This window comes from Condylura cristata, unplaced genomic scaffold, assembly GCF_000260355.1.
Source record: "Condylura cristata isolate star-nosed mole 26May11 unplaced genomic scaffold, ConCri1.0 scaffold00027, whole genome shotgun sequence".
Classification (NCBI taxonomy): Eukaryota; Metazoa; Chordata; class Mammalia; order Eulipotyphla; family Talpidae; genus Condylura; species Condylura cristata.
Window position 1 is genome coordinate 5,362,457 of NW_004567128.1, and position 27,477 is coordinate 5,389,933.

The 27,477-nt window shown below is 43.4% G+C and overlaps 1 protein-coding gene across 1 annotated transcript; it reads left to right on the forward strand.

Moving 5' to 3' along the window:
• Nucleotides 1-1,863: 1,863 nt before the first annotated feature.
• On the forward strand, nt 1,864-27,477 carry GRPR (gastrin-releasing peptide receptor). Its single transcript, XM_004689881.2, has 3 exons — nt 1,864-2,274; nt 24,506-24,857; nt 26,784-27,477. Exons 1-3 carry the CDS (start codon nt 1,865-1,867, stop codon nt 27,171-27,173), a joined length of 1,152 nt encoding a protein of 383 aa, XP_004689938.1. The 5' UTR covers nt 1,864; the 3' UTR covers nt 27,174-27,477.

Genomic DNA, 27,477 nt, shown 5'->3' on the forward strand with positions numbered 1-27,477 from the left:
AAGATGATGCAAATGTCATTTGCAGCAGTGAGTGGAGCTGGAAGTGAAATAAGCCAGATGGGAAGCTTAAAACTTAAGATAACTCATAACTTGCCTCTGTGACTTGCCAACATAATAAATGAGGTAGCCAAGATTTAAGCACAGAGCTCAAGTAGGGGATTACCAAGTGATACTGCTAGCCACTAGTCGACTCCACTGGGCTCAATGAGCAATTAATTCATTATGGTGGTAGTACTCACCCCCATGCGAAGCTCACCCCTACCGAAGCATACAGCATCAACTCTACTGCTGGTGGAGAGGAGCACAGTCCTTTATGTTTATGGAAGGAGCATGGCAGCCATCCTAGTGTGTAAACTGCCTCTGGAAATTTCCATGACAACACATTTGGAGGCTTTCTTGGCAAGCCCTGGCATGGTGATACTTGTGAGCTGCTGTATTCCTTATGGATCCTGACCCACCCACCTTCATTGCAATGCCTTTTTGTAACTAGCTTCCTGTGATGTACCTGGAAGAGCTGACTCCACAGGAGTTCTAAGCTCAATTCTAATAGTGCTTCCTCAATAAAACCTTCCCACCATCCTGTTATCTCTATTATTTCATCCTACACCCTGATACCTTGATATTCTATCTTTTACTCTTACAATTCATCTCCCATCCAGACTTAAGAGGAGATTTGCCATAAAATGAGGCAAGTGTCCATTGTAAATTGCAAATAGCGACACCAAAATGCCAGCCCATATGATTTTTAGATCCAATGAGAAAAAAAACCTGTTTTCTGGAAAAGATGACTGATCTTCAAGAGTTAAGATTATGGCTGGCTCCTGCTTTACTTTCTCCTTGGTGAACGGAGCAAAATGGCCTGGCAAATCTACAGGAACATCATGTGTGTATTTCTGCTCCTGGTTTTCCCAGCTGTCAGTTACAGAAGCTTGAGGCACGTGTCCTGTGCCTGCTTCTCCCTAGTAGCAGTCCCCTCCAAAGGGGCAGTGGGACACCCTGTATATCTGTGAGAATTTCACGCTGAGAGGGCAACCCTACCATCTGATTGCAACCTTGATTTGCCATTCAAATGGATCGGAAAAGATGAGGGAATGGGGAGTCCCATCTGGGTCCGTGGGCATAATATGGGGAGGATTGGGAATGCCTTCACAGGGTGCAGGCATCACTTGTTAAATAATTCAAAGGTGCTACATCTTGAAGACAAAGTCTGTTAAGCTGCACAGATGTCGGAACTGCAGCCGCTGGTCATTCCTGAGGAGAGCAGGAGACTGGGCAGTGATAGAAGCGTCCAGCAGGGGGCTGGCATTCTCTGTCTATAAGTAGCCCCGGTTCCTCCTCACAGCCTCAGCTCAGCGGAGCTGCAGTTTGCTGGGGAAGCTGGTGACGTGCAAAGCGTCCTGCCTATAGGATTTGAGGCTTACTCAGTGCAGTTTTTTTCTACCCACTTTAAACCTTCAGGTTCTAAATGTCAGGAAAGACAGAAAATGCCGTGTGAAAATAGCAAGTCAAAAGTTCTTAGTTCTTAGTTCAAAAGCAGTCTGGGGGACTCAGGCTAGAGTAGAGGTAGAAAGAATCAATAGAGAGTGAGTTTGATTCTAAGCCTTTGGGGGCTAAGCTGTCAACTTGTGAATTTGGAGATGAGCTGACTGGCCATTGAAGACCAGGACAACACAGCATCGAAGCCGTGACAGTGTTACATGCCACAGTGTCTGTGGACTCGGAGCTTTTTGTAAAAGAAGATGAAAGCAAGATTTTGATGAAAAAAGAAGCCAGCCTTGGTTTTTCTCATCTTCACCCATTTGAAAAGTCAAAAGTTAAGAAAGAGCACCTAAAGGCGCTTTTCTGGTGGGGTAGGGTCTAGAGGATGGCTGGAAATGACTCTTTTCCAAACTTGAAGGAGAACCACTGGGTGTCCTACAACGACTCCAGTCCTGGCGGGGAGCCCCCCATGAGTGACGACTGGTTCCACCTGGGGGTCCTCTATGTCATCCCTGCGGTGTATGGGCTCATCATTCTAATCGGCCTCATTGGCAACATCACCCTGATCAAGATCTTCTGCACTGTGAAGTCCATGCGAAATGTGCCCAACCTGTTCATCTCCAGCCTGGCATTGGGAGACCTGCTCCTCTTGGTGACATGTGCCCCAGTGGATGCCAGCAGGTACCTGGCTGACAGGTGGCTGTTTGGCAGGATTGGGTGCAAACTGATCCCCTTTATTCAGCTTACCTCCGTGGGGGTGTCTGTCTTCACGCTCACGGCTCTCTCAGCAGACCGGTAAGTCCTGCTTCAAAGTTGCCTTCTCTGAGGGTGGTGGGTGCCGAGCTATACAACGGGCCAGCATAGCTGTTGGCTCAGAGGGAATCTCACTCAAACGCAGCTTCCCCTGCAGGCACGATTATGCTCTGGGGATGACTTCTTGGGTTGACAAGTTAGTTTAAGAGGGGGAGATTGTCCACAACAGAAGGAGACAGTGAGAAGAGAATCATCTCTGGAAACCTGAGATTAAGGTGCATTTTCTGGAGACAATCACATTAACATGGCCTTTCTCTAACTTCTCCCTCCCTGAAAAATGAATTGACCGGTGAGGAAAACAATGACCCCGAGAGTTTAAACTCTGGGCAAAAGCTTCTTAGAAAGAAATCAAAACCTTCAGACAGCAAAGTCCCGTTGTATTTCTTCTGCAAAATATCCTTTCAGAATCACTGAGAGGGGAAAATAGGCAGCTTTTCCTTGAAATTCATTTTCCTCAGACAGTTTAACTTTTGTCACAGCTGATTTTGTATTTGGCTTTCTGTCACTGAACAGTTTGTATGTTGGTTTTTCTAAGTATCTCAAGTGAAATCTAGCCTTATTTGCTGTTTTATTTCCCCCCTTAAGAAAGCTCTATTCAAGGTTGATTTCTGATTTCAGTGTTTTTCTGATGTACTTCCACATACGTTGTCTGTGGGGGGACTGCTTTAGGGGCAGCGGGAAAGGAGGGAGCCTGGTACAATGTTTTATTCTGGGAAATGCACAAATTAGTGAAATGCATTTCTTGTGTGACTGTTTTGAGGAGAAATTCACATCTATTCACTCTTAAAAACCTTTATCAAGCATCTGTCAAGTAAAAGCCACTTGCTGAATCAGTCAGCCAGGAAATATCTGCAGGTTGTTCACAAACCACTGAGCGAGTCTTCTGTTCCTCTGAGCTCTAGAAACTGAATACAGTAATGACTAGGGTCTCAGACACATCACAGGCCATATGATCAAATTAAGAAAAATGTGTGCAATAAACCAGACAATGTAAATTCCTGTTTTAAAACCAACTGGTTGTTATGCTGTTAAAGATATGTCAGAATTTCAGCGTGTACCCAGAAAGGCACAGAAGCAGCTCTTGAAAGTTAATACTCTGAAGAAAATGGCCCACATTTTAATACACCTGGTGTTGGATTCTCATTTTGTAGAAACAAATAGTTCCCAGGTGATCTGGCCTTGTCAAGTAACGGACAAATAATGATAGTGTTTGCAGACATGTGTTTATACTTAGCTGCCTGAAGTATACTGCTTGGCACCCACGGCAAGTTCAAAAACTGAAACAGATGAGCCCAGAAAGGAGGCTCGCACCTTGCCCTCTTGGGAGGGTCTGTCCACTGCCCACCCCACACAGGCCCACACTGGCTGCGCCACAGCCGTCTGATGGTGGGTTCAGGACTGGCCGACTTGGGAGCTGGCAGCGGGCTGTGCTTGTTACCAGTGGCCAGGGGCGCCGGGATGAGAGTAATTTTCCTGATGGGAAGATGAGCCCCATTTCTGGGTTGGTGTGTGTGGCGGTGCAGATGGTGTTTATTGTCTCCCGGGGGTGGGACGTGGACCAGGGAGGAAAGTGAGGGTGCGGGATGTAAGGGTGCATCTGCGGCGAAGTCTCTGGAGCATCAGAATGGGCTCTGGCAAGCGGGTTGCCCCCTTTGGCGGCTCCAGACTGTTCTGTGTAAGCCAAGGGTTACTGCGTGGCCTTCCCAAGTTCAGAAATGAGAGTAAGCTCCATATAACTAACTTGTGTTTTGCTAAGGCTTAACACAAAGCCGATGGATCACCTGAATCACAGGTAGGGCATCTAACCAATTTCAACAGGAATAAGTGTTGAGCTAGTTAAATAAGGTAAGATTATTTATTGATTTCATTTTTTAAGAGCTGTTGGATTCTCAGAACAACTTCCTGAGGTGAGTGTGACAAATATATATATATTCCATATATATAATGCACATACACAAGATTTGTTTCTTTGCTTCTCAACAAGGTATGTGGGGTAGTGAACAAGTGCACAGCTCAGTGTAGGTTTACCTATATCAATAGAACAACACAAGTGCCATGCAGATGGAGATCCAGAGCAGTTCCAGCACCCAGAAGGGTCTTTCCACCTCGTTTCAGTCACCACCCACCCCCGGAGACAGGAAAACAGGTTTAAACAGGGTTCAATCACCAGAGATGGTCTCTGCCTCCTCTAACCTCCTCTAAATGCAGTTACATGTCTGACACTTGTCCTCATGTCTGCGATCGTCACCTCGCTGGTTCGCGTCACCAAGGCCTATGCTTTTCAGTTTGTTTCATTTGCGTTTTATGGAAAACTTTGCTGTCTACGGAAGAATGTTATTCACTCAGATTCGAGGTTTTTTATTTGATACTACACATAAATTACTGAAGCTTTAAAATTCTAGCCAGTCTTATAGCAGGGTCTGTTCTTTTTAAGTTGTTTGTAGCATTTCATTGTATGAACATTCCTCAGTTTACCCATTCTAATAATTGGTGGACAATGGTTGTTTCCAGTTTGAGATTGATCCTAACCTGCTCTGGAAAGTCTTATTCATGTTTTTTGGCAGCATTTGTTTCTTTCTCTTGGGTGTATGCCTGAAAGCGGAAATGTTGGACCATCCGGGGCATATACTCAGTAAATACTGTCAGAGTTTTCCTCAGTGGTCGTCGGTATTGGGTAGATTGGTGGAAGGGTAAAGACGCTTCAAACTGGGTGGCCATCATGATCATTGGGGAGCTTTAAAAATACCCAGATTCTAAGTCTACTGAATTAAGGTTTCTAAGGCTAGGCAGCAAAGGTCGTCCTTCCCTGCACCACCACCCCCCGCCCCCCCACCCCCTATCTTCTAGCAAAACCCAAACTCTTCCAAATTCCCTTCTGAATCCTCCCCTCCCCAGGTGAGGAAGGAGGCCTTTGTTAATATAAAAGTAAATGACGTTTTTCTAGAAAAGTTAATACTGCTGCCACCTTGTCAAAGGAGACTTCAAGGCAATCCCAGAAACCAGCATGTTGGGTTTCAACAGCTGATAAATTGCAGGTTTGCATTCAAGCCCCTTCACAGTGGGCTCCCAGCCCCCTTCTGGCTTTCTTCCCCACGTACATGCACACTGATATCCTCATATACAGTTCTCAGCTCTGCTTCCTTGCCTATGCTGTGTCTGCCCACTCTCCAGAATGCTTTCTCCCTTCTAGCAAGGAGACGCCTCTCCCTCCCCGGGAATGTGGAGGCTGGAGACTGCCATGAGCAGCCCTCCTGTTAGCCTCTGCTGCCATTGCTGCCCATATAGGGAGCCAGACAAAGGCACCTAGCTCTCTGATCTTAGTTGAGTCACCTTTAAAATAAAGAGTGGGGCTGAAGTATCTCTAAGTTCCTTCAAATTTGAAACTCTTGCGATTTTTATCTGTCATCTTGCTTCCCATACAGAATCTGGCTCAAATCCCCCTTAGTTGGAACATTCTAACCCAGATTCTCTGACCCTTTTCTAAACATGAGGCTTATATTATCTCAGGCATGAATTACCTTGTGACATCTTTCATCTTGCTGTTTTCAAGTATTTCACACATTTATATACATATATTTTAGTCTCATATATTCATTGCTTTAACTTTTTTTTTTTTTAAAGATTTATTTATTTGTGCATACAGAACTGGGTACAGGCCAGAGGCTCAGGGGCGGTGAGAGGCTTCGCCAGAGACAGAGGGGGGAGCAGAACAGGCAGATCGACGAAGTACACTGCTGAGGGGAGCAGCGGGCGGGTCAGGAGAGGTCTGCCGCGCCATGTGGTCACCTCCGGGGCAGGCGGGAATCGAACTCATGCGGAGGTGGCTTTAGATTCTCAGTGCTGTGCTTTAGCCCGCTGCGCCACCAGGGAGGGCCTGCTTTAACTTTTTAAGTAGACTATTAAGAATGGTAAAGGAGGAGGTGTCTTAAATATTATTTCTTTCACAGTGCCTCACATGATTTCTTGTACTAAATGGACGATCAATAAATATTGGCTAATTAAAATTATGTTTAATTAATGCATACTATTCTTATTCTTATCACCCTTCCCCCTTTTCTCAATGGAAAACTTACTCTTAAGAATGTATTATGCAGTCAACTGCTTCTTATCTTTTCCTTTCTATTAGGTTCACCTTACTTGGGGAAATGAGAGAAAAGCTATTTTTTATGAATCAGTAAATAGATTCAGAGAATAAATAGATGGGTGGATGGATGGATGGATTGATAGAAGGATGAGTGGATGATTGGGCAGATGGATGGACACAAGGAGGATGGAGGATGGTGGATACATGCGTGCATTATTGCATGGAGGAGGGATGGGCAGATGCATGGATGGGATAATGAGTAGATGGATGGATGGATGGGCAGATAGATGGATAGATGGGTGAATGGTTGGATGGATGGATATATTTATTATATGCTCATCTTTCCTACTAGAGGCCCATTTCTGTGCTTGGTACCTCAGTATTATGTTAATAGAATTTAAAACCTGACTTGGACCCTCGACAGAAGGGTAAGAAGAGTTTGTGTTTTTCTTTCTAGTTTAAAGTTGGATTTAATGTTGATAGCAAGTGTCCCAATTACATTGTTGCTGCTTCAGTATTATTATTTAGTGTTACTTCTGCTGGAATGGAGCTGGCAGAATGGATCCTAAGGACGATCTGTACAGCAATTTCATTGTAACATGATCCTTCTTCGATTCCATGAACTAACTTTCCCACTCCCTTGCCATTATGAATGTATGAAGAAACAGGAAAATGTCACATTTGTGCAAAATTCTTGAAGTACAGATTCTCTGAATTCATTGCAAGAAGTATATCCTATAATGTCATTTCCAGCCTTTCCTAAGACCTAGAGCTGCTTGGTCCAACATGGTAGCCACTACCATATGTAGTTATTTAAATTTGTTTTAAAATAAAACTCAAAATTCATTTCCCTCATCACATCAGTTACATGTCAAACGCTTTGTAGCCACATGTGACTCTACTGGACAGTACAACATAGAACATGTTCCTCTACACACCCTGGCCCTCCTCACATCTAGCAGGAGGAAGAGATCTACAGATTGATTGATTGATGTTTGAGCACCAACAAAATGATCAAGTCCAGCAGCTGAAAATAGAAGTCATCTCAGTGTTCAAACCCGAGTTTGACACAGCAGTTGAAAAAGGAGATAGAATCTGGCTTTGTCACAAGTTCAGAGCTGAGGCAGACTAGGACCCTGCTTGTCAATTCCTTAAGAGAACTGGGGCTGTTTCTTCAGAAACCATCAAAAGGGAGTCTGATTCCACTTTCCTTCTCCAGACAGTGGGAGCTGCTGGCCCAAGAGCCTACTTGTGGGTGAGAAGAGGGCAAGGTGGTCTCCTTCTTAGGCCACTCCATCAGTGTTCGAAAGACTCTGCCACTGCTGTAGAAGGCCAGCTTCACTGATCGAAAGGAAGTTGGCACTTTTTCACAAGAGAGGACTTAGTTTCATTTCTTGCAAAGCATCTTTTCCAGAACGTCTCTCTGTTTGAGCAGTTTACATGGGCCACCACCCCACGATAGTTCTCTAGAGTCTAATTTTTCTGAGGCCGTGGCTACCCCTCGGGAAGGAGACTTGACACGCATCTCTCCGCAGGGAGGATGCGCTGCAGCTGCTCAGAGGCAGAGGCAGAAGGTTGGGAGGGTGGGAGCGCGCTTTCCCAGCAAGACTCTTCCAACCTGTACTGCTAGTACCTCGGAGAGAAGGCCGCAAGGGAATTTGACCTTGCCTCTCGTACATTACCTTGGAAAATTTTAGACTTTCGTGTGATTAATTAAGTATCATATCTGGCACCTTAATATGCATAGAGACAGAAAAAAAAAACAAAACACCCCAAACCCAAATTTGATCATTAAACAGAGCAGAGCCTGAAAGGGCTCCCTGGCGAGGTTTTTTTGAACTGCTTGTCAATAACATCCTTTGAAAATAGATTCAATTTGCATTTCTGTACTTGTAGACCCTCCTGGTCTGTGAGGTTTGCATAAATTCTCTCTTAATTAAAACACATGTTTTGTAGACTAAAAGAAAAAAGTCTCCATTTCTCTTTTTCTACCTCCCAACTATAGAACAAGGCTTTTATTTATGACAGTTGTCTTTGAAATTCTGGTGGTTAGTATCAGATAATTGCTGATTCTTAAGGAATTGCTGTTCATTTGATATTTTAAGCATCATGTTCAATAGGAGGTGTCCTCATCAGCCTCTCAATCTAAAGGAAATGGTAACATAATTCCATCATAGACTTGTTCTCAGCTTGACCAAAATGTAACTTTCACACAGTAAACTTCTAGCCACACATTTCTATGAATTTTGGTAAACTACACCACCACCATACTCCAAGCACAGAACATTTCCATCATCCCACACATTTTCTCCTGTATCACGGCAATCTCTCCACTTCTTCTACCCCCAGATCTTGGCAACCACTGATCTTTTCCAGAATTTCATATCAGTGACATCATACGGTGTCTAGTTGTTCGAGTCTGGCTTTGTTCAACTCCTGCCATCGCATGTATCAGCAGTCTGTTCCTTTTTATCGCTGAGTATTATTCCCCAGCATGGGTATGCTACAACTTTTCCATCCAATCTTCAGTTCATGGGCCTTACAGTTGTTTTCAGTTTGGAGTGATTATGAATAAATCTCTTAGAAACAGTCACACATACTTTTTGTATGAGGTACATATCTTTGGTAGATGTCACCCAGCATTATTTCCTTGAGAATTATTTTGTGCATTTGTCTACTGTCTGTCTTCCACCACTGGAATACAAATTCCCCCAAAGGGAGAGGCTCTCTCACTCATAAACATGCTCCTTTGACAATGGAACAGCCCCTGATATGTAGTACATGCTTCATACGTGTTTGTTGATTGTATGAAGGAAGAGAAGCATAAGGAAGGAACAGAGGAGTGAGTGAATTCTGGCACATCCTACTGAATGAACTGAATTATGGATCCTGAATCAAACTGTTCGTTTCACTTGATGATTAGCAGTGACTGCACTAGAACAGTAGTTCCAACCTAGATAGCAAGACCTTATCAGGGTTTGGGGGGACTGTTTGGAGAGTGCTTTTTTGAAAAATAAATAAATAAATAAAAATGTTAGCTAAAGAAATGAATGTTTTAAAATACTGAGAAACCACAGATTTAGAAATCACAGTAAGCTACAAATTGATAAAATCCACAAACATGGCAAAATCCAGAAAAGTAACATTATATTGACATCTGTTAATTAACTGCCTGGCACATAGCTCTTGTTTGCTTAAATGTTTTGGCTTTGTACTCATTTATCTCCTCTTAAAGTGACAATAGTTTTGAGAGAAATTAGAAAGCTAAGTCATCTTTCTGGCATGGTTGATTGAAACTGGCTTGTTAATGAGAGGTTAGAAAGTTCCTTTCAACTTCATAACTCATTGTTGAGGTCATATAAATGTTTTTGATCATTATCAAATATACAGGGCTATCTAAGAGAGCTATTACCAACTTTCTTTCCTCTGTTCGTTGTAAAGTTTCACATTTCCTGTTTCCTTTTGTATTGGGTACTCTTAACTGCTCATTTGATGACACCCATGACCCTGTCTGCTGTGAGTTTCATGTGATCTTCATCAATGTTGGTTTTTTGTGAGTGTGCATAATGTGTGACTTCACACAAATGTATTTGCTATTTGTGATTTGACAATAAAAATACTCTCTTATTATTGGGTTTTTGTTAGTTTCACTGTCCTTTCCTCCTCCCTTTTGGCTTCTTTTAAATTAATGAAATACTTTTAATTCTATTTTCATCACCCCCGCCCTGCTATGAGTTTGTTAATTATACAAACTCTTGATACTCTTTTAGGAGTTGCTGTGGCGTTTACAACATGTATCCTTACTAGAATTTGCTAAAATTAGAATTTTCCTGTTTTCCAGATAATGCAAGTGTAATAGGACGCACTGTCTTCACTTTCATTGCCTCCTGCCTTTGGTTGCTGTTGTTGCTATATGTTCTATATTTTAGTGATCCATGTACTTTAAAATCCAGCAGACATTGTTATTTGCACATGCTTTACAGTTGTAGTTAGATGCGTCCGTGCATTGATCTTTTGTTCTTCTCCATTCCTCCCTGCATTCCTGTGACTTCAGCCCAAAGGCTGCTTTCACTACTTCACTTAGTGGAAGTCTAATGGGAATTCATTTTCTGGTTTTGTTCATCTGAAAACGTCTTCATTCTATGTAATTTGGAGACAGATATTTTCACTGGGCATAAAATTCTAGGCTGGTAGTTCTTTCACACTTTGAAGTTGTGTCATTGTCTTTTGACTTCCTCTGTAAAGATAGATACCACTTTTATTATTGCTCCTTTAAAATTGCTTATTGCTTTGATTGATTAGAAATTCTTTATCTTTGGCTTGCAGCAGTATTACTATGATGCACTTAGCTGTGCCTTATTTGTATTCTTCCTGCGTAAGATTCATAATCTTTCTTTTTCTTTCATCTTTATATTTTTAAGCAATGTATTGACTGAGAACACACTGTATTGGGGAAACAATTATCAACATGTTAGAAATAGTGAAATGTATTGACATCATAAAGTAACAACTTGGTAAGTCTGACTTGAAGATTTTAGTCAGCTTTGGAGAGTTCTCGACCATTACCACTTCAACTATTGCTTCTGTCCCACCTTTTGCCCCCTCTCTTTGTTTGTGCTGTCTACATAGAAGTATAATGACTACAGTCATATGTCGCTTAACAATGGGGATACTTCCTGAGAAATGTCTCATTGGATGACTCCATGGTCATGTGAACTTCGTGGAGTGAAACTACACAAACTAAGAAGCTAGAGACTACAACACACCTGATGCAATGGTAGAGCGTATCTGGACCTGCGCTGTGTAATCTGTGACCACACTAGGAAGCAACACATGACAATACAGGTTCACTTTAAGCTTTTCATGATTTTCCTCCCCTTTGGTTGTTTTTACTTTTATCAAGGCAGAGAATTTTATACTGGGTCAGTCCTCTGTTACTGAGAACTATTTTAAACCAATGTCATTTCACTGTGTCCCATCAACTTCCTACTTCCTTTTCTATATTTTCCTCATTGTGCCTCTGTCTGGTCACTTTTCAGCTCATTAATCTGCTCCAGCTGTGTTTAGTCTACTTCTGACGTTCCACTTAATTCTTAATTTCAGCTACTGTTTACTACAATTCTAGAGTTTCCATTTGGTGTTATCTTGTCATCTAATTTCTTGAATCAGTCCCAATATGTTTAAAAACCCCTCCGTGGTAACCCTAACCCATGGATCCTTCATAAATCTGTTTCTTTTATATGTTTATTTCTCAGTGTTTTGTCCATTTTGTTTTGTCTCTCAGCAGCTTTGAATACCTGATTTCCTATATGAGGAGTTATAGATATTTTGAGCCTCAGGATTCTGTGATCTTCTGGACAAGACTAGCTTTCACTTTTTGGAGGTAGTTAAGAGATGGCAATATCTGATTCTACTGGGATTTGTGCAGATTGGAGGCTGGCCTTGGTTTTTGTGAGTATTGGTCCTGCAGTTCCCCCTACTACTATGGTGAACCTCTTTGGGCATCTCAAGAGAAAGTGTGGGGGGTGTATTTAGTTCCTCTCCTTGGTGGACCTTGAACTTCATTTATTTTTCTCCTTCATATTCAAGTAGCTAGCTCTGCACATCTCTGTTTCTCTATTGCTGCTTGAAATTTGGTAAATGCTTTAAGGGGAAAATGATGCTGCATAACAGCTTCCTCTCTATGTTCTTTCCTTTTCTGCGGGGTTTTGGTCCCTCAAATACTGATTTCCATGGCATGTCTCTGATGTTTTCAAAGAAATTTTCTAACTTTTCATGTCAGGGAGTTGGTCAGCACAAGCTAGTTAGCCAGGCTCAGAAGTGGGAGGCCCGCCACCACCTCTCTTGGAAGCCTGATCTGCTGCTCTCCAAGCTACCCACATCCATACTTCTCTCAAGAGGAGCACAGGACTACTCAGGCCCATCTGTGGGAACAGCAATTAGAGACACAAATTATCTCAGCAATTTTGAGTCAGAGATGTGAGCTCTGGCCAACTTCAAATGGAGAAAGTCAGGGTCTCGGCTGATGCCTGCAGCTGTGGGCACTGCCAAGCATGTAGATACACTGAAGTGTGTGGGATCATTAAACTAGGCCAGGACTCAGCCCAATATACAGCAGCTAGGGCTGACATTTAGTTAGGAAGTGATTGATCAGAGCCGAACTTCCAAGGAGGGAAAGCCAAAATGTTCCTAAGGTACATTCTTTAAATTCTATTACTATTTTTTTCTTTTTTTCTTTTTTTTTTTTGTAACATTCTCAGGCCAGTTGCCCAGGGATGATGGCTGAAGGCTGAAGGTTGCATAGGAAAGAAATAGGGGAACAGTAAAATGTGGCCTATAAAGAAATGTATTTCGAATGTGACAAGAATTTTCCATGAAAATAATATGTCCACGTGATTCACTTATTTCTTTATGCCTCTACATATAAACAGATTAGCTATAGGTCAGCGTGAGACTTTTTCACTGTTGGTGGTAGTTTTAAGTGTCTGCCACCCCCAAAATATACCTCTGTAACATAGGGATTATGTTAAGCTAGATAGTTTTAAGAAACAATAGAATAGGAGAACTTCTGAAAGCTAAGTCAATTTCCCTTTGCTAAGATACACTTACATTGATATGAGAAATCTCCATTTGTCAGATGTTTCTCTTTCCATACCAGGAAAGAGGAGGAGGACTAAAATCATCAATGGAGAAGGCACCCATGTAACAGTTGACATAACAGTCTTACCCTAGATCACTGTGCTTGGTTGATTATCACCCCTCAACATCTTTTGTCCTAAACTGAGGTGGCATTTAAGTGGTAGCTAGGCAATTTGGGGAGTTACTCAGTTTTCCTGGGTCTCTCCATGTATACAGGAAGAGTACGTGTTATTACCCTTGTGTTTCTTCTATTGATCTGTCTTCTGTCATAGCGGATCTCAGCCAAGGACCTGGAAGAGAAGAGGGAAAATGATTTTTCCTCCCCTACAAGATCATTCGTTCGCTCTCTAAGTCCACCCAGACTGCCTGGGTAGAGCTCATTTCCCCAGATGGAGTTTAAATCTTTAGTAGCCAGAAACTTTTATATCCACGGTACCAAGCAAAGCTTAAGATAGTAAATTAGGGCTTAAATGTGCTGAGAAATTGACTAAGTATTCTGAGCAATGAGTGCTTAATATTGGAAGACCAATGGCAGAGGTCAGTGGCCTGTTGTCTTCATTATCAGAAATTTATAAGCCTCGCAGGCAATGCTGTGTGAAATGGAAGCAGGGCTGTTTAAAAGAGAACAACTGCTTTAGTGTGGACAGGCAGAAACCAATAGAATGCTGGTCACATTCACATCTTTAGCACACACTAGCCAGAGGTGCTGCAGAAGACCAAAGAGTATTTTCAGCTTTGTAGGTTACAAAATCTCTGTTGCAACCACTCAACTCTTATGACTATAGCAGGAAAGCAACCTCCAGCAGGTAAGCAAATGGGCATGTCTGTGTTCCAGAAAAACCTACTGATGGACACTGAAATTTGAATTTATCACTTCACACATCACAACATATTATATTGTTACCTGATTTGGGATATTTCTTTCTATTTTTCCCCAACCATTTAAAATTTAAAAATGATTCTTAGTTCATGGGTCCTAGAAAAATTTGCAAGTTTGGCTATAGGCCTGAGTTTGCTGTCTCTGCTGAGGGAGCAAGTGAGTGCTTGCAGAGCGGTCATTTGGCAGTAAGAGTTTCCTGGGTAAATGGAGTGGCCCCTAGAGGACTCCATGGCCCCTGTCCAGTCACCAGGACAGACTTCCTAGGGTAACAGTTTAGAGGCTTTGTGCATGCATGATGCTTTAGGGCACAAGGCACCATCACATCAGCTTTTGGGATCATCAGAAATTTGAGTTGTCAAGGCAGTGTCTTTAAACCTTGTGCCTTTTCCAGCATGGCTCAGATTCTCTGTGATGCTGGAGTGGTTTAAGTGAAGAAAAGGAGAGGGTTGTGAGGCTTTATTGGATTCCAGATTCCTGTTGCTCATTGGGGAAGTAAAGATGGAGAGACGTCGGCTTATCTCCTTGTAGTGTTTTGCCATCATGGCGCTGCTTCCTCTAAAGCCTTTCATCAAAGGCTTGTGTAAGTAAATTACCTTCAAATGTCAAAAGGGGAAATTTTGCTCGAGCTGGACTCCTTCCTCAGTACCTCAGCCTTTCTTCTGGGCTAGAAATGGCTAGAGACATAGGAAGTGTTTTACAAATGCTTTGGGAAAAGGCTGATATGATGGTGTCCAGGGATTTGGATGACATGGGCTTGATGGAAGTGTTTGGTGTGCAGCACGGCAGGAAAGAACAGGTTATCTTGAGCATCTTGAACCCATTGTCTTAAAGTAAGACTTTACAACCAGACAAATTGGAAAGACTGTTTATGGTCTCTGGTCTTAGTTCTATTGGGTTGTTGGAAAAGTCATGATGCAGTTTTGCTTGAATAACAGACAAAATACGTCATGACTTTTCCAACAACCCAATATGTTTTCACTAAGTAGGCATAAAATGGAGAAGACATAGAACTACTCTTAAGAAACTCATTGTCCTGATGGTGTCATGACCCAGGATTCACAAGTCTTTGTAAGTTCCAGAAATGGAGCAAGAGAAAATGTGACTGAATGTCCAGGGCTCATGCTCCTTTTGACCTCTTTTGTTCCAAGTATAGGCCCATGTAGAAGTAGGGGTTAAGACCAGCTTTTTATTGTTAGACTATTCCTTTTGGAAGTGTATTAGGTACTTTGCTTCATTTGGGTACCATGTGTTACACTGGAGCTAATCCTAGGAAGAATGCATGAAGGCTAAGATGATGCCCCTTTGGGCCCCAGGGGTTCCTTGGGGCTGAATGCACACGGTGCCCAGAGTGGGTGGCTGGCATCCAGAATGCCCCTGCTGGCTAGCAGGGCCTGGGCATTTGTAAGATAAATCCCACATCCATTAAGCAATAATTCTCCTTTCATTTTTTTTTCTCTTTTTCATATTTTGGATGTGATATTTACTAAAGCAGTAGCCACAGTGGGGGTCCATTCAAAAGCATTAATTCGGAGAGAAGTCTGAGTGGGATCCCAGGTTCTTTTTTATTTTCAGTCAGTGGCATGGCCTTGGGGAAATCACTTTACAGGTCTGTTTTCTGATCTGTAAAATGAGGATAAGAGTTTCTATTTTTAATAGATTATAAGACTGTTGTAATTTTTTAATGAGATAATATGTGTTGACTTCTTCAAAAAAGTTAGGATTCCTAGCTAAAAGAACAAGCATACCATTAGCATGATAGTTCCTTATTTTCATAACGATCCAAAAGGTTATTGTCAAAATCTCAACAGCTAACATTCTAGTAGACAGTCATTCTTTTTCAGGAAATGCAATAACCTTTTATTTAAATAGTGCGTGGTAGTTTCCAAGTGCTTTTGAAACACCTCACTTCACTCCTCCTCACAACAAGTAAAGTTGATTACCTTGGTTCCATTTCACAGGTGAGGAAAGTGGAGGCGTTATTAAAGTCTCATGGTTGAAAGTGTGAACTCAGGAACTGATGGTATCCACTCACATCCTAGTTCTATCACTCGCTAGCTGTGTGGACTCGGGCAAATTATGTAACTTCTCTGTGCCACGGTTTCTTCAACTGTAAGAGGCTGACAACAGCTGTTCCTATGTTCTAGCATTGGGACTCAAAGGGTTCACTCTTGAAAAGTGTTGAGGGTTGCACCAGGCACATATAAGTTTTGGTTCAATTACATAAGTAAACAGAAACAGCCTGCATGCTTCTGCAAAAGTGCTGGAGGGCTCCCCTTGCCACCTGGCCCTCTCTCTCCCTGGCAGCCATACCTCCCCAGCTTTGCCAGGGTTACTTCCCCCTGGGCTAGGGGACTCAACAAGCTACAAAGTTGGGTCGCCATTTATCAAACCTTTCAGGAAAGTTTTTTTTAAATATAGTGCTGTTACATTTTTATAATTACTCATAATGACTCATATGCCATGCTGCTATTTTTGAACTTTAATGATTCCTGTGTTTAGAAGAAAAAACACAAAATGATAGTACATTTATCAATAAGATAAATCATTTTGTTGAGATAATTTAGAAATTCTTTGTTAGCCCCAACAATTTGGCCCTGACATTTCAGTATATATATACACTTAACTGACTACCTGGAGAAGACTTGACTTGGTAGGTGCTGGGGCCCATATGGATGTATGTCCTCCCTCCATAGCAGTTTTGAGGGATGGCCTGGAAACAGCATCTGTCGGGGTGTCTGTCTACCTGCTTCTTCCCTTGGGCATTTTACACACCCCCACTGGCAGCCTCGCCACTTCACCATGCATGGACCCCTTTTCACGGGCACCCTGACAAGATCTGTCCTTAGCTTTGGAATTCGATCATCCCGTACAGGCTGTGATTTAGAATCCTTTCTATAAGTCCCGGCTCCTAAGTCCCACACATAAACCCCTTTAGGTCCTAAGGTTTTAAGGTACACCAAGGGGCCCAGATTCCCTCTGGCCCTTAGGTCACAGGAAAGCTTGCTGAGCCTATGTGGCAGAGAGAGGCTTTAAATCACTTAGGCTCTTTAAAGAAGAGCGGGGATTTTGTGTCTGCCTAGAAACAATGCTTTCCTCACAGCTGGAGCAGGTGGGGAACAGACAGTCTGTTCATTTCTTTGGTTTTCTTCCTAATTCCAACACCAGGAACCCCATGTGGCCTGGTCAACTGCAGGAGGATCATGAAAGGAAGCAGTGGGCCTGGGGCTAGGCTTAGGGGACAGCACCTGGCCTCAGCTCCTGCCAGTCTTGGTTAAGTCACTTCACCTCAGGATCCTCATCAGTAAAAAAGCAAAAATATTAGCACCTGCCACATAGATTGGTGTGAGAATGGTTTACCCCAGTGGTGGTGAGGTGTGACCCTTAATTATATCACGTTTTCAACCCCTGTGATCTCAATAAAAAGAGTGGATTTTTTAAAAAACTGAAGTAGAAAATCATTTAAACAAAGCTCATTGCATAATTACCTGATTCGTAGTCAATATCTAATAAGTTTTAGCTGTTATTATTGCTGCTTTTAACAGAATCAACCTCATTGAAACCCAAGTATGGCTTGATCTTATTATTCTGCAATCTGTTTTAAGAAAGAAATTCCCACAGGGCAGTTGCAAAGTAACCCTTTACAGAAAATAAATATGTAGAGGTCTAGCGTCTGCAGCCCTGCCTTGCAAATGTCTCCTCCATCTGTTGCAGGAATAAACAAAAAGTCCTTTATTGGCAAACAGTCTTCCTTCTGTAATTACAGTTGAACTTGACATATAGAAAGGTGATCGCATCGACTTCAGTCTGTAGTAGACAGCAAATGCCTGCTGTGCACTCCCCTTCTCAGAGCAGGGCATGCTCTCTGGAGAGCTGAGGATACCTATAGGTGAGAACACAATGGAGGAGAGTTGTGATTTTCAAACAGGGGATTTCGGAATTTGACTTGGGGATGAGGGGCAGGACTGTCTTGGTCTCTCTGAAGAAATAAAGAACAAGAAAAAGGAAATTGTGACTATCCTTCATGTCTTGGATCAGTCTCCTCTACCTTGGCCTGAGTCTAAAACTGGCTCCCTCCTAAGGCAAGAAAGTCTCTTAGCAGATCCTTAGAACACCCCCCCCCCCCACAACCTTACTAAAATTTCTGGAAAGTATCTTGTCAGAGTGCAAAGGAAATCATTCTTTATCCCTCTTGGGCTCTTGTAGGCTGGCAAATTAGCAAACAAGCATCAGATAAGAGAAACCAAAAAGAAGTTTAATAATAACTCATATCCCTCCTGTGTATATGGGAGACCAGCCCGTTAAACGCCATGTTAAATAGGTCAGCGAAGATAGAACTTTGGAGAGGAAACAGGGAAGGTCAATTAAGGAGGTAACTGCAGAAGGCACAGTAGGCAAAGCTATTGCAGATTAAGTTCAGCTTTCTCCCTTGAAGAGACCAGCCTTCCTGATACATGCCCTTAGAGAGTGTTTACATGTAACTAGCAAACACACCTGCCAGAGCTCTGCTCAGAGATTAAGTTTTTGTCAAAAGACAGATTTTTGCCTCCCTACAGTTTTCTGCAACAATGGACTACAATGTGGGGTTCACAACTTTCAGGAGAGGTGCAACCTGTTCTAATGGAGAAGGGAGGAAAGTATCAAATTTTTTGCTTCTGTTGATGTTACTTTAAAGGAATGAATTAGAGGTTAGTAATATGTAGCATCCAAGTTAAGGCTCAGTCTCTCAGTGAGTCCGCAACAGAATGTCACTTATTTTTTTTTTAAGATTTATTTATTTATGCATACAGAACTGGGGTACAAGCAAGAGATGCAGGGGTGGTGAGAGGATTTGCCAGAGACAGAGTAGGGAGCAGAACAGGCAGATCAACAAATTACACTGCTGAGGGGAGCAGTGGGGGAGACAAGAGTGGTCTGCCACACCTTGTGGATCAGCTCCCTGACCAGGGATTGAACTCGTGCTGCAGTGGCTGCAGTTAGCTTCATGGTGCTGCACTTTAACCCGTTGCACCACTGGGGAGGGCCCCCAGAATGTCACCTATATGTAGCTTGGGCAGCAGGAATGGGGGTGCCACCGTGGAGATGGCTTAGCCCTGGCACTTTACTCTCCCCTGTTCCCTCAACTTCTGGCAAGGAGGCATTGAGACCAAGGTATGCTTGTGTGTGATCTCATTTTAGTTCAACTAACTTCCCCAAATGGGCTTACAAATATTATTGACAAAACAAAACAGAGCAAAACAAAGCCCACAGATTGTCATGATATTAAAACTACAAGCCCCCAAAACACTAAGACTATGACAGAGAAGACACTTTTCTGATAGGTGCTAATCAGATAGAACACATTTGTTACATTATCACTATAATAAAAGGGTTGCCTATTAATAAAAATGAAGTAAAATATATTATTAAACATAATGTTATTTTACTGTGAGCTCAGCATTTTTAGAGTCTCTATTTTAATGTATGTTTTCTCCCCAGTCAATTAATGAACTTCTATATCTTAACCGCCCACGTTCAACAATGAATAATGCCTAGATTTCCTTCTTACTCTTTGTAGTTGTTTGTTTTGTGTTGTTTTGTTTTGCTGAACTCTGAAAAGTAAGGTGCAGACATCCTGATATTTCACTCCTAAATATTTCAATGTGTTTCCTAAGCACAAGAACACAGTTCTGCATAACTCCAATGCCAGGGTCAACCCAATGAAGTTCACATTAAGTCCTTAAGCCCTCCATATATTCCATAATCAAGTTCTCCCTTGTTCCAATGTGTTGTTTATAGATTTTGTACAAATCAGGATCAAATCAAGGTGTATGCATTGCGTTTGGTTATTATCTTTCTCTCTTCTTTTCCCATTTTATTAAAATATAATCAGCATGTAAAATTGCATATGTGTAAGATAATACAACACAGTTTGACACATGAATGTGTTGTAGAAAGATTACTTGTTCTATCTTTAATTTCCTTTTAAGGTAGAACAGTAACTCCCCTAAATTCTTCTAAAACAATGGTGTTGACTGTATTGATAAGTCCAAGCCAATTGTCTTGCGAACATGCCAGAATGCTTATGTTATGTTTTTCCCATTGCGTCATATCAGGAGGTCAGGAGGCGATCTCAGATCTCAGATCGCCTCCTCACTGTTGGTGATTCTGAGTTTGATCAGGGCCACTGAAGAATTTCATGGACCTTTGACACTTTACCTTCAGGACATCCTTTCTCCATAAGAAATATGAAGAATTATATTTTATGGTTCTATTGGTATGACAAATATAATCCACAGTGGATTAAATTCACTTTTTTTCTTCTAACTTTAAAAGAAATTAAAGCATTTTCCCCTAAAAGTATCAAGGGCCCCAGATCTTGGTCCTGCTCTGATGGATAAGTTGGCCCTGAGCTTGGCCTCTTGATTGAAGGGTGACCTCTAGATCTCCCCCAAAATAAAGGTATATTATCCCTTTTGCAAGTAGATAGTAATCTGCAGGGAGACTGTGAGGCTAGATGAATATCCTGTTCCCTTGAAACCTCACTGTCAATGGTTTTATCATCTTTTCCTGAGTCAGTTACCACATAGAAGACCAATGGAATTATCTCTTGCCCAGGGATGAGAATACTAAAGGGCAAAGAGTCTGTGATTTGCCTGAGACCATCAAGCTTGTTGTTCTGCTTATCCTTAACAGTTAGATTTCTCTGTTCCCAAGTTCATGTTAGAGCTCCGAGAAACTGGACTATATTAGGAAAGCATGAAAAAGAGCATGGGAGTTAGTGAGCTTAGAGAGGAGACCAGAAGGGGTAGCTGTAATCTCTTTCATACTTAAAGATAATGTTGGACAGGCACCAAGCACCAGCAAGTTCTCCATTTGCAGGGCAATAGCTCAAAGGAAGATAAGATTCCATTGCTCTTGATTATAGCCATTTTACAAGCCAGCTAATAATTGGCTTACATTTCTTTAGAAAAGTTCTTGGTTCTATTCTCAGGAGAAAATAAAGCCAATGTTTAATAGTCTTGTTGAATCTTATTAGGTTTTAGGATTCTCATTTAAATGCAGACAATGTATCAATTACCCTAGAGACAATTTAGTTAATTTTATTCTCCCTCTACCTCCATCCACTGCATGTAGTCTACACTAGGGTTATAATGGATGCTTAAAAATATTGTTCACCAGTTCCTATTGACTTCAGTAGGTGAAAGGACATATAAGGGCTGAAATTCAGGGCCCTTAAATAAGCAAACTGCCCATATTTGAAATAAGGACACAGCTTTCTATAGGCAAAGGTTTCCATTCCAGGTGTATGAGCCAGTTACTTGTATTTGCCAAGAATCTCCTTGACACATGAATCTTGTTGCAGAGAACGTTTTTGATCTTTCCAGTGTTTGCAGAAGAAAAAATCAAGTACAGGTGTTTTCAGAAATTGGACATGATAATCTTGAGCCCTGGGTTTTTCAGAAGAGTAAATTTGGAAGAATTATTCTTACTAAATATGTAAGCTAAAATTTGAAGTGTGCAATTCAGATGAATGGAGACTGGCATTGGGTATGAAGGAAGTTGGGACACAAGAAAGAGAATTGAGAAACGGGACAGAGACTAGTCTATCTCTTGAGTACAGTTGACAGCTCTTTCTGAGGTTAGCAAATAAGGGGTTAAGTCCCAGAATTAATCTAATGATAACTTTGAATGACCATTATCTGTCTAATGGCTCTAGATAAGGATCTTTTGTTGGGAAAGAGACCCAATGGGGGGGGGGGGGGGAAGGGGAGATCTATAAGGTTACAGCAGGAGATTGCTTACACATTCAAAAGTTCACAGCCTCGAGCCAATGACCCTCTGCAGGCCTCAGCACCAGTCATAGCTTCTCTTCTGCGGCCTTGTGCTTCCTCTTTCTCTCAATCTCCCTACTCTGTTTCTTCCTCTTCCACATAGTGAAAATATGGCTGCCCTGATCCACTCCCCAATATCAGAATCTTCTATTTCTAGCATCTTTCAGTGACCAACTATATCCTGTATATATGCCCTCTATATCCTCTATAAAGAGAGACTCCTTGGTAAGTGGTTAAGTAGTTCATTGGCTTAGAGGAGTATCACCCCAGTCCCACTAGCCATCACTCCTGAACAAAAACCATTCAGTGGTGGTACCCTGCCTGGGAGCTCCAGAAGAGGAGGTAGAAGCAGTAGTTGTCCAGGGAGTGCTTGCTATGGTCTGCGTGCACATTTGGGAAATTCCTGGTCTGTTTCTTTACCTCAAGGGAGGGTTTACCCCAAAGTTTTCTCCTGAAAGAGCATCTATAGAATGAGGACAATAGCACCTACCGAGTGGAATCATGTAGAACATGAATGAGATGCTATGCTCTGAGTGGCATAAGGCAAGCACTTAGTATGTGGGATTTCTTCCATCCTTTGATGTCTCATGAATATTACACAACTGAAAATTGTTTGCTGTGTGTGTTCACTGATTTTTTAATTGCAAAGTGATCTGTTAATATATCTGAGTAATTTGCAGCAAATCCTAGACTTTATACTATTTCCTAGACATTAAATTATTTTAAGGTATGCTTTTTTAATTTAAATTATTTTAATGCAATTTATCAAAGTAAATGCAGTAAATTAAAAATGTACCTTTAATTAAAGGTGCAAATTCCTTGCCTACATTTAAACTAGGACTAAAAATATTCGACATGACTAGTTTCTAGAGAAAGTGCCAGAAGGAGATAGAACGGCCTTTGAAATGTTTATGGTTTTTGTAATTGTTCAAAATAAACTAAGACAAATTGTGAATGGAAAAGCAAGTACACTGAAGCAAGACTGTGGTGGTCTGGGATACCCTGTCTGAGTTGGGAACAGAGATCTAGATAAAGAAAACAGACCACCAGCAATAAAAATAATTGCCTCTAAAGCTCTTTGGAGAATGTGACATAGGCCCAGAGCAGACTCTCAGCTACCCTAGGCTCAGTGTGTTGTTCCTGGTAGGCAGGGACAGCCAGGGGATGGGAGTTGCTCTGAGTCCAGTCCACACAGGTCTTTCCCCCAGACTTGCTACTTAATAACTCACTGCCCCTTCCCTGGAGAGGAGAAGAGAGTGATCTGAGGGGCTAGGGTGCAGCCACGAGTGGCAACTCAATGGCAGTTTCATTGGCATAGAAGTCAGTGCTCCCAGTTCTCTGACATCGCGGCTGGGCCAGCATGTGGTAGGCAGAACGCAGCTTCAACACAGCACGTCCTGCAGCGAGCCCATCAACTTTGCCGGTCCCAACTCCTGTCAGTGGCCACACCGCTGCTCATGTTCCACTGAACAAAGCTTTATAGAATGTGTGTGCATCACAGCGCTGCCCCTCCCAGGCTGTAAGCCCAGGGCCTCTCAAAGGGGCACACGCACAGATGGGTGTGCAGCCCACTCTGCTAGCCATCGTGGGGTGAGTCCTGCAGACGCAGAGATGCCTTGTTCGGGCTTCCTTTGAAAGAGACTCAGTGTCCAACTGTGGGGACTGTGCTGAGCTGAAGCCTCAGCAGACAGCTCCTTCAGGGTCCACCTCACCTTCCCACATCTGGTCATCCTCTCTTGGGCCATGCCTGCCCACGGCCTGGGCCAAGTCATCATTGAGGTCATACTCTCTTTGGGTGGTTCCAGCCCACGACTAACCAAGTGGACGATACAAGGGCCTAGTTTGCTCCCAAGCTTCCCTCAGGGCTGGTGTAGTGTAACCAGCTCTCTGTTTGTGGGGCCTGCAAGATGTCCCAGGACAGGGAACTTTCGGTGCTAAAACTGAAACTGCCAGGCAAAGCAAGCCAATGACTATCTAGGCCTCTCATGCTTTGCCAGGCCAAGCAAGCTGGTTGCTTACTTTCGCTGCTGTGGGCCTCTGGGGTCTGTGTGTGGGCCTCGTAGCTCCCTCCGCCAACCCGGCTTCCTCCTCTTTTTCCTTTGCCCGGTATTACTTCCCACTAAACCTTTGGTCCTTCTGACTTCATCCCAGGGCCTGTTTCTCAGAGTTCTCTGCCGGGGACAGGGCCACACGTAACACAGAAACCAGAAAGCTCTAAATCCTGCAAGAGAGGAGGAACAGAAACAGACTACGAGGGTGGGGAAGATTAATCAGACAGTTGAGGGGATGCCCCCTCCGGTGTGTAACTTTTTCAGCAGGCATGCCCTCTGAAGTGTTGCTCTTAGAGAAGAGGCGTGCGTAAATACCCATGACTTAAGATTCCTAACCTTACCTGTACTTGAATACGTAAAATGAAGACTTTGCCTGCCCAAAAGCCAGTCTCTTAGTCCCCGTTGTCCATCTTTAATCATGCTTTGTCATGAATTTCTATGATCTAAGCTGCAGCTTTCCTAAGAAGTATCCTTAAAGGCAAGAGAGCATGTGGGTAGGAGGTAACTGTCAGAGAGTGAGAAAGACAAGCTTCGTGCCAGGACTAGAATAAGCAGGTACTGGGGTGGCCCCCTGTGGGCTTTCACAGTCTGGGCTGGGTGAGGTCAGAGTCAGCACTTGCTGACAGTGAGCATTGCCTTTCCCACAGCATGCAGGGGCATGGCTTCCTCAGTGTGGTCCATGGGGTAGGCTGGAATCCATAACAATGGCAGGCATCTCACAAAGAATGCACCCTCCTTCCTGTCACAGGTACAAAGCCATCGTCAGGCCAATGGATATCCAGGCCTCCCATGCTCTGATGAAGATCTGCCTCAAGGCAGCCCTAATCTGGGTCATCTCCATGCTGCTGGCCATCCCCGAAGCAGTGTTCTCTGACCTACATCCTTTCCACGAGGAGAGCACCAACAAGACCTTCATTAGCTGTGCCCCGTACCCACACTCCAATGATCTGCACCCCAGAATCCACTCCATGGCTTCCTTCCTGGTCTTCTACATCATCCCATTGTCAATCATCTCTGTCTACTACTACTTTATTGCCAAAAATTTGATCCAGAGCGCTTACAATCTGCCTGTGGAAGGGAATATCCACGTCAAGAAGCAGGTAGGTGCTTGGGATTGACTCATTTATTCCTTGGGGAGCTGACCCCTTGCATTTCTCTTGAACCAAGCACAGTATGTGGGTGATCACACCACCCAATTCTGCAACTAGAGGATTGGATGATCTGTAGCCATATGGCAAATGAAAGCTGGCAGCCGCAGAAGCTCAGGAATTCTAGTGGTCTTTTTTTTTTTTTTTTTTTAAGATTTATTTATTTTTGCACGCAAAAACTAAAATACAGGCCAGAGGCACAGGGGGTGGGGGGTCTAAGAGGATGTACCAGAGACAGAGTGGGGAGCAAAAGAGGCAGATTGACTGAAATCCACTGATGAGGGGAGCAGAATAGGTGAGACAGGAGAGATTTGTGTGCCCTGTGAGTCACTCCCTGGTCGGGATTGAACTCATGCTGCAGATAACTTCATAGTGAAGAGACTTAACCCCTTGCACCACCAGGGCACCCCCAGGTGTTCTTTGTAATCTTGTTTTCTTATTGAACACCTAAGCAAGGGACAGCTTAAGAATCTGAGATTTGAAGTATGGATTTCTTTTGCAGAAATCGCTGGGAAATTATTGTTGGTGTTTAAAAACTAAAATATTGAGGCTCATAGGGGCATGATTTCTTTAAACCCCAATCACATGTTGGATGTGGGAAGAAGGTCACCACGTGGGGACAACACAGGGGTAGGAAGATGAGGCCAGCAGAAGAAAAAGAAGTCATTTGTGGCCCTCCCTGGTGGTGCAGCGGTTAAAGCACAGCACTAAGAAGCTAAAGCCACTTCCGCATGAGTTCGATTCCCGCCTGCCCTGGAGGTGACCACATGGCATGGCAGACCTCTCCTGGCCTGCCTGCTGCTCCCCTCAGCAGTGTACTTCGTCGATCTGCCTGTTCTGCTCCCCGCTCTGTCTCTGGTGAAGCCTCTCACCGCCCCTGAGCCTCTGGCCTGTACCCCAGTTCTGTATGCACAAAATAAATAAATAAATCTTAAAAAAAGAAGAAGAAGTCATTTGCTCATGTTGATTTGAGCCTGATGACTTACCCTCTCTGGGCTTCCGTTCTCACAGGCAGGACATTAGTAGCCTCCGTGCTGGGAGGCTCTTGGAAAATTATGAGAGCACGTGTGCCCGGCAGTGCCAAAGCACAAGATGCCCTCCACATGTCCCACTCCCTCCCATAGTTGCCGCTGGGACCTCCATCATCTAGTCCTTGAGTAGGAGCAATAGGAACCAGGGTATGAAGAGCTTCCCCCTTTCAAGGGCATTTTTGGGGGGGGGGCTTCTGACTCAGTTGTGGGGAGAGAATGGTCTTTCTCAATGAAACGGCCTCCCTACTCACAAAAGTGAACATCGATGGGCCCCGGGTTCCTTCACAAGAAAGATGTCATCCTACCATACGTAGCCTAGGGAATTGGGAGCACAAGTTGGTATTCAGCCCCCTTGGCCCACAACCCTTCCCATAGAGTCAAGTCCAGAAAGAACTTGCCAGTAAACGAAAACAAGAGAGAGAACAAACCTGGCGGCTTTTTGAGCATCAGAGGGAGTCAGAAAGACTTGTAGGCACGTGGCTGCTAAGCTGCACCTATGCTCTCCTGGGCAGAAAGAGGCCCAGGCAGGAGTTCCGTCTGCCATCCAGTCAGGAACATAATGAACACTGCGCGCCGCTCTCAGTGGTGTGCTCTGACTGTGGTTTACCTTGTGGTCTCCCGGGCTTTTCCGTGTTTATGTTCCTCACCTTTTCCCCTTTTTTTCTGTTCTGCTACATTTCTCTCACTTCTCTGTTCCTCTTGTCCTCCTACTGAGCTTTCCTGTAACCTTCTGAACTTACCTATTTACCCAATTCTTGCCTCCCATCTTTTCTCTGTTTTTGAATGTTTTTCTCTGCGTTCCTCCCACCCTACCCCTCGGTTCCTGTCTTTCTGGGTGACTCCTTAGATCGAATCCCGGAAGCGACTTGCCAAGACCGTGCTGGTGTTCGTAGGCCTTTTCGCCGTGTGCTGGCTCCCTAACCACATCATCTACCTGTACCGCTCTTACCACTACTCTGAGGTGGACACCTCCATGCTCCACTTCGTCACCAGCATCTGCGCCCGCCTCCTGGCCTTCACCAACTCCTGTGTGAACCCGTTTGCCCTCTATCTGCTGAGCAAGAGTTTCAGGAAACAGTTCAACAGCCAGCTCCTCTGCTGCCGGCCCGGCCTGCTGAGCCGGTCTCATGGTACCATCAGAAGCACCACCTGCATGACGTCCTTCAAGACGACCAACCCCTCTGTGGCCACCTTCAGCCTCATCAACGGCAACATCTGTCATGAGGGCTTTGTCTAGACCCCTTGAGCCTGACCCACTGGGACCCCTGGCTTCGCTTTATGGCTGCTGAAGAACCCTCACATATGTCATCTCTGTACCCTCCCAAGACCGTCAGAAGGCTCGTGAGTGCTGTGAGCACGTTGAGGAGGCCCATATGGGTCGCTATTATTGTGAAATGCCCAACAAGCTTTACTTTTTCCTTTTCAACTTGTGAATAGAGTGAACATTCCTTTATACAAAAGAGACCAAATAGAAAATCATGGTTTTAAGCAGCAAACTGCAATGTATAGGTGTGGCCAATTAAATCATAGCAATGCTGTCT

Excerpts from the sequence above, each read along its gene's own strand:
- GRPR (XM_004689881.2), top strand. The coding sequence starts at position 1,865 with ATGGCTGGAAATGACTCTTTTCCAAACTTGAAGGAGAACCACTGGGTG. Across the intron at positions 2,275-24,505 it reads ACGGCTCTCTCAGCAGACCG|GTACAAAGCCATCGTCAGGC; the intron begins GTAAGTCCTGCT and ends TTCCTGTCACAG. Across the intron at positions 24,858-26,783 it reads ATATCCACGTCAAGAAGCAG|ATCGAATCCCGGAAGCGACT; the intron begins GTAGGTGCTTGG and ends GTGACTCCTTAG.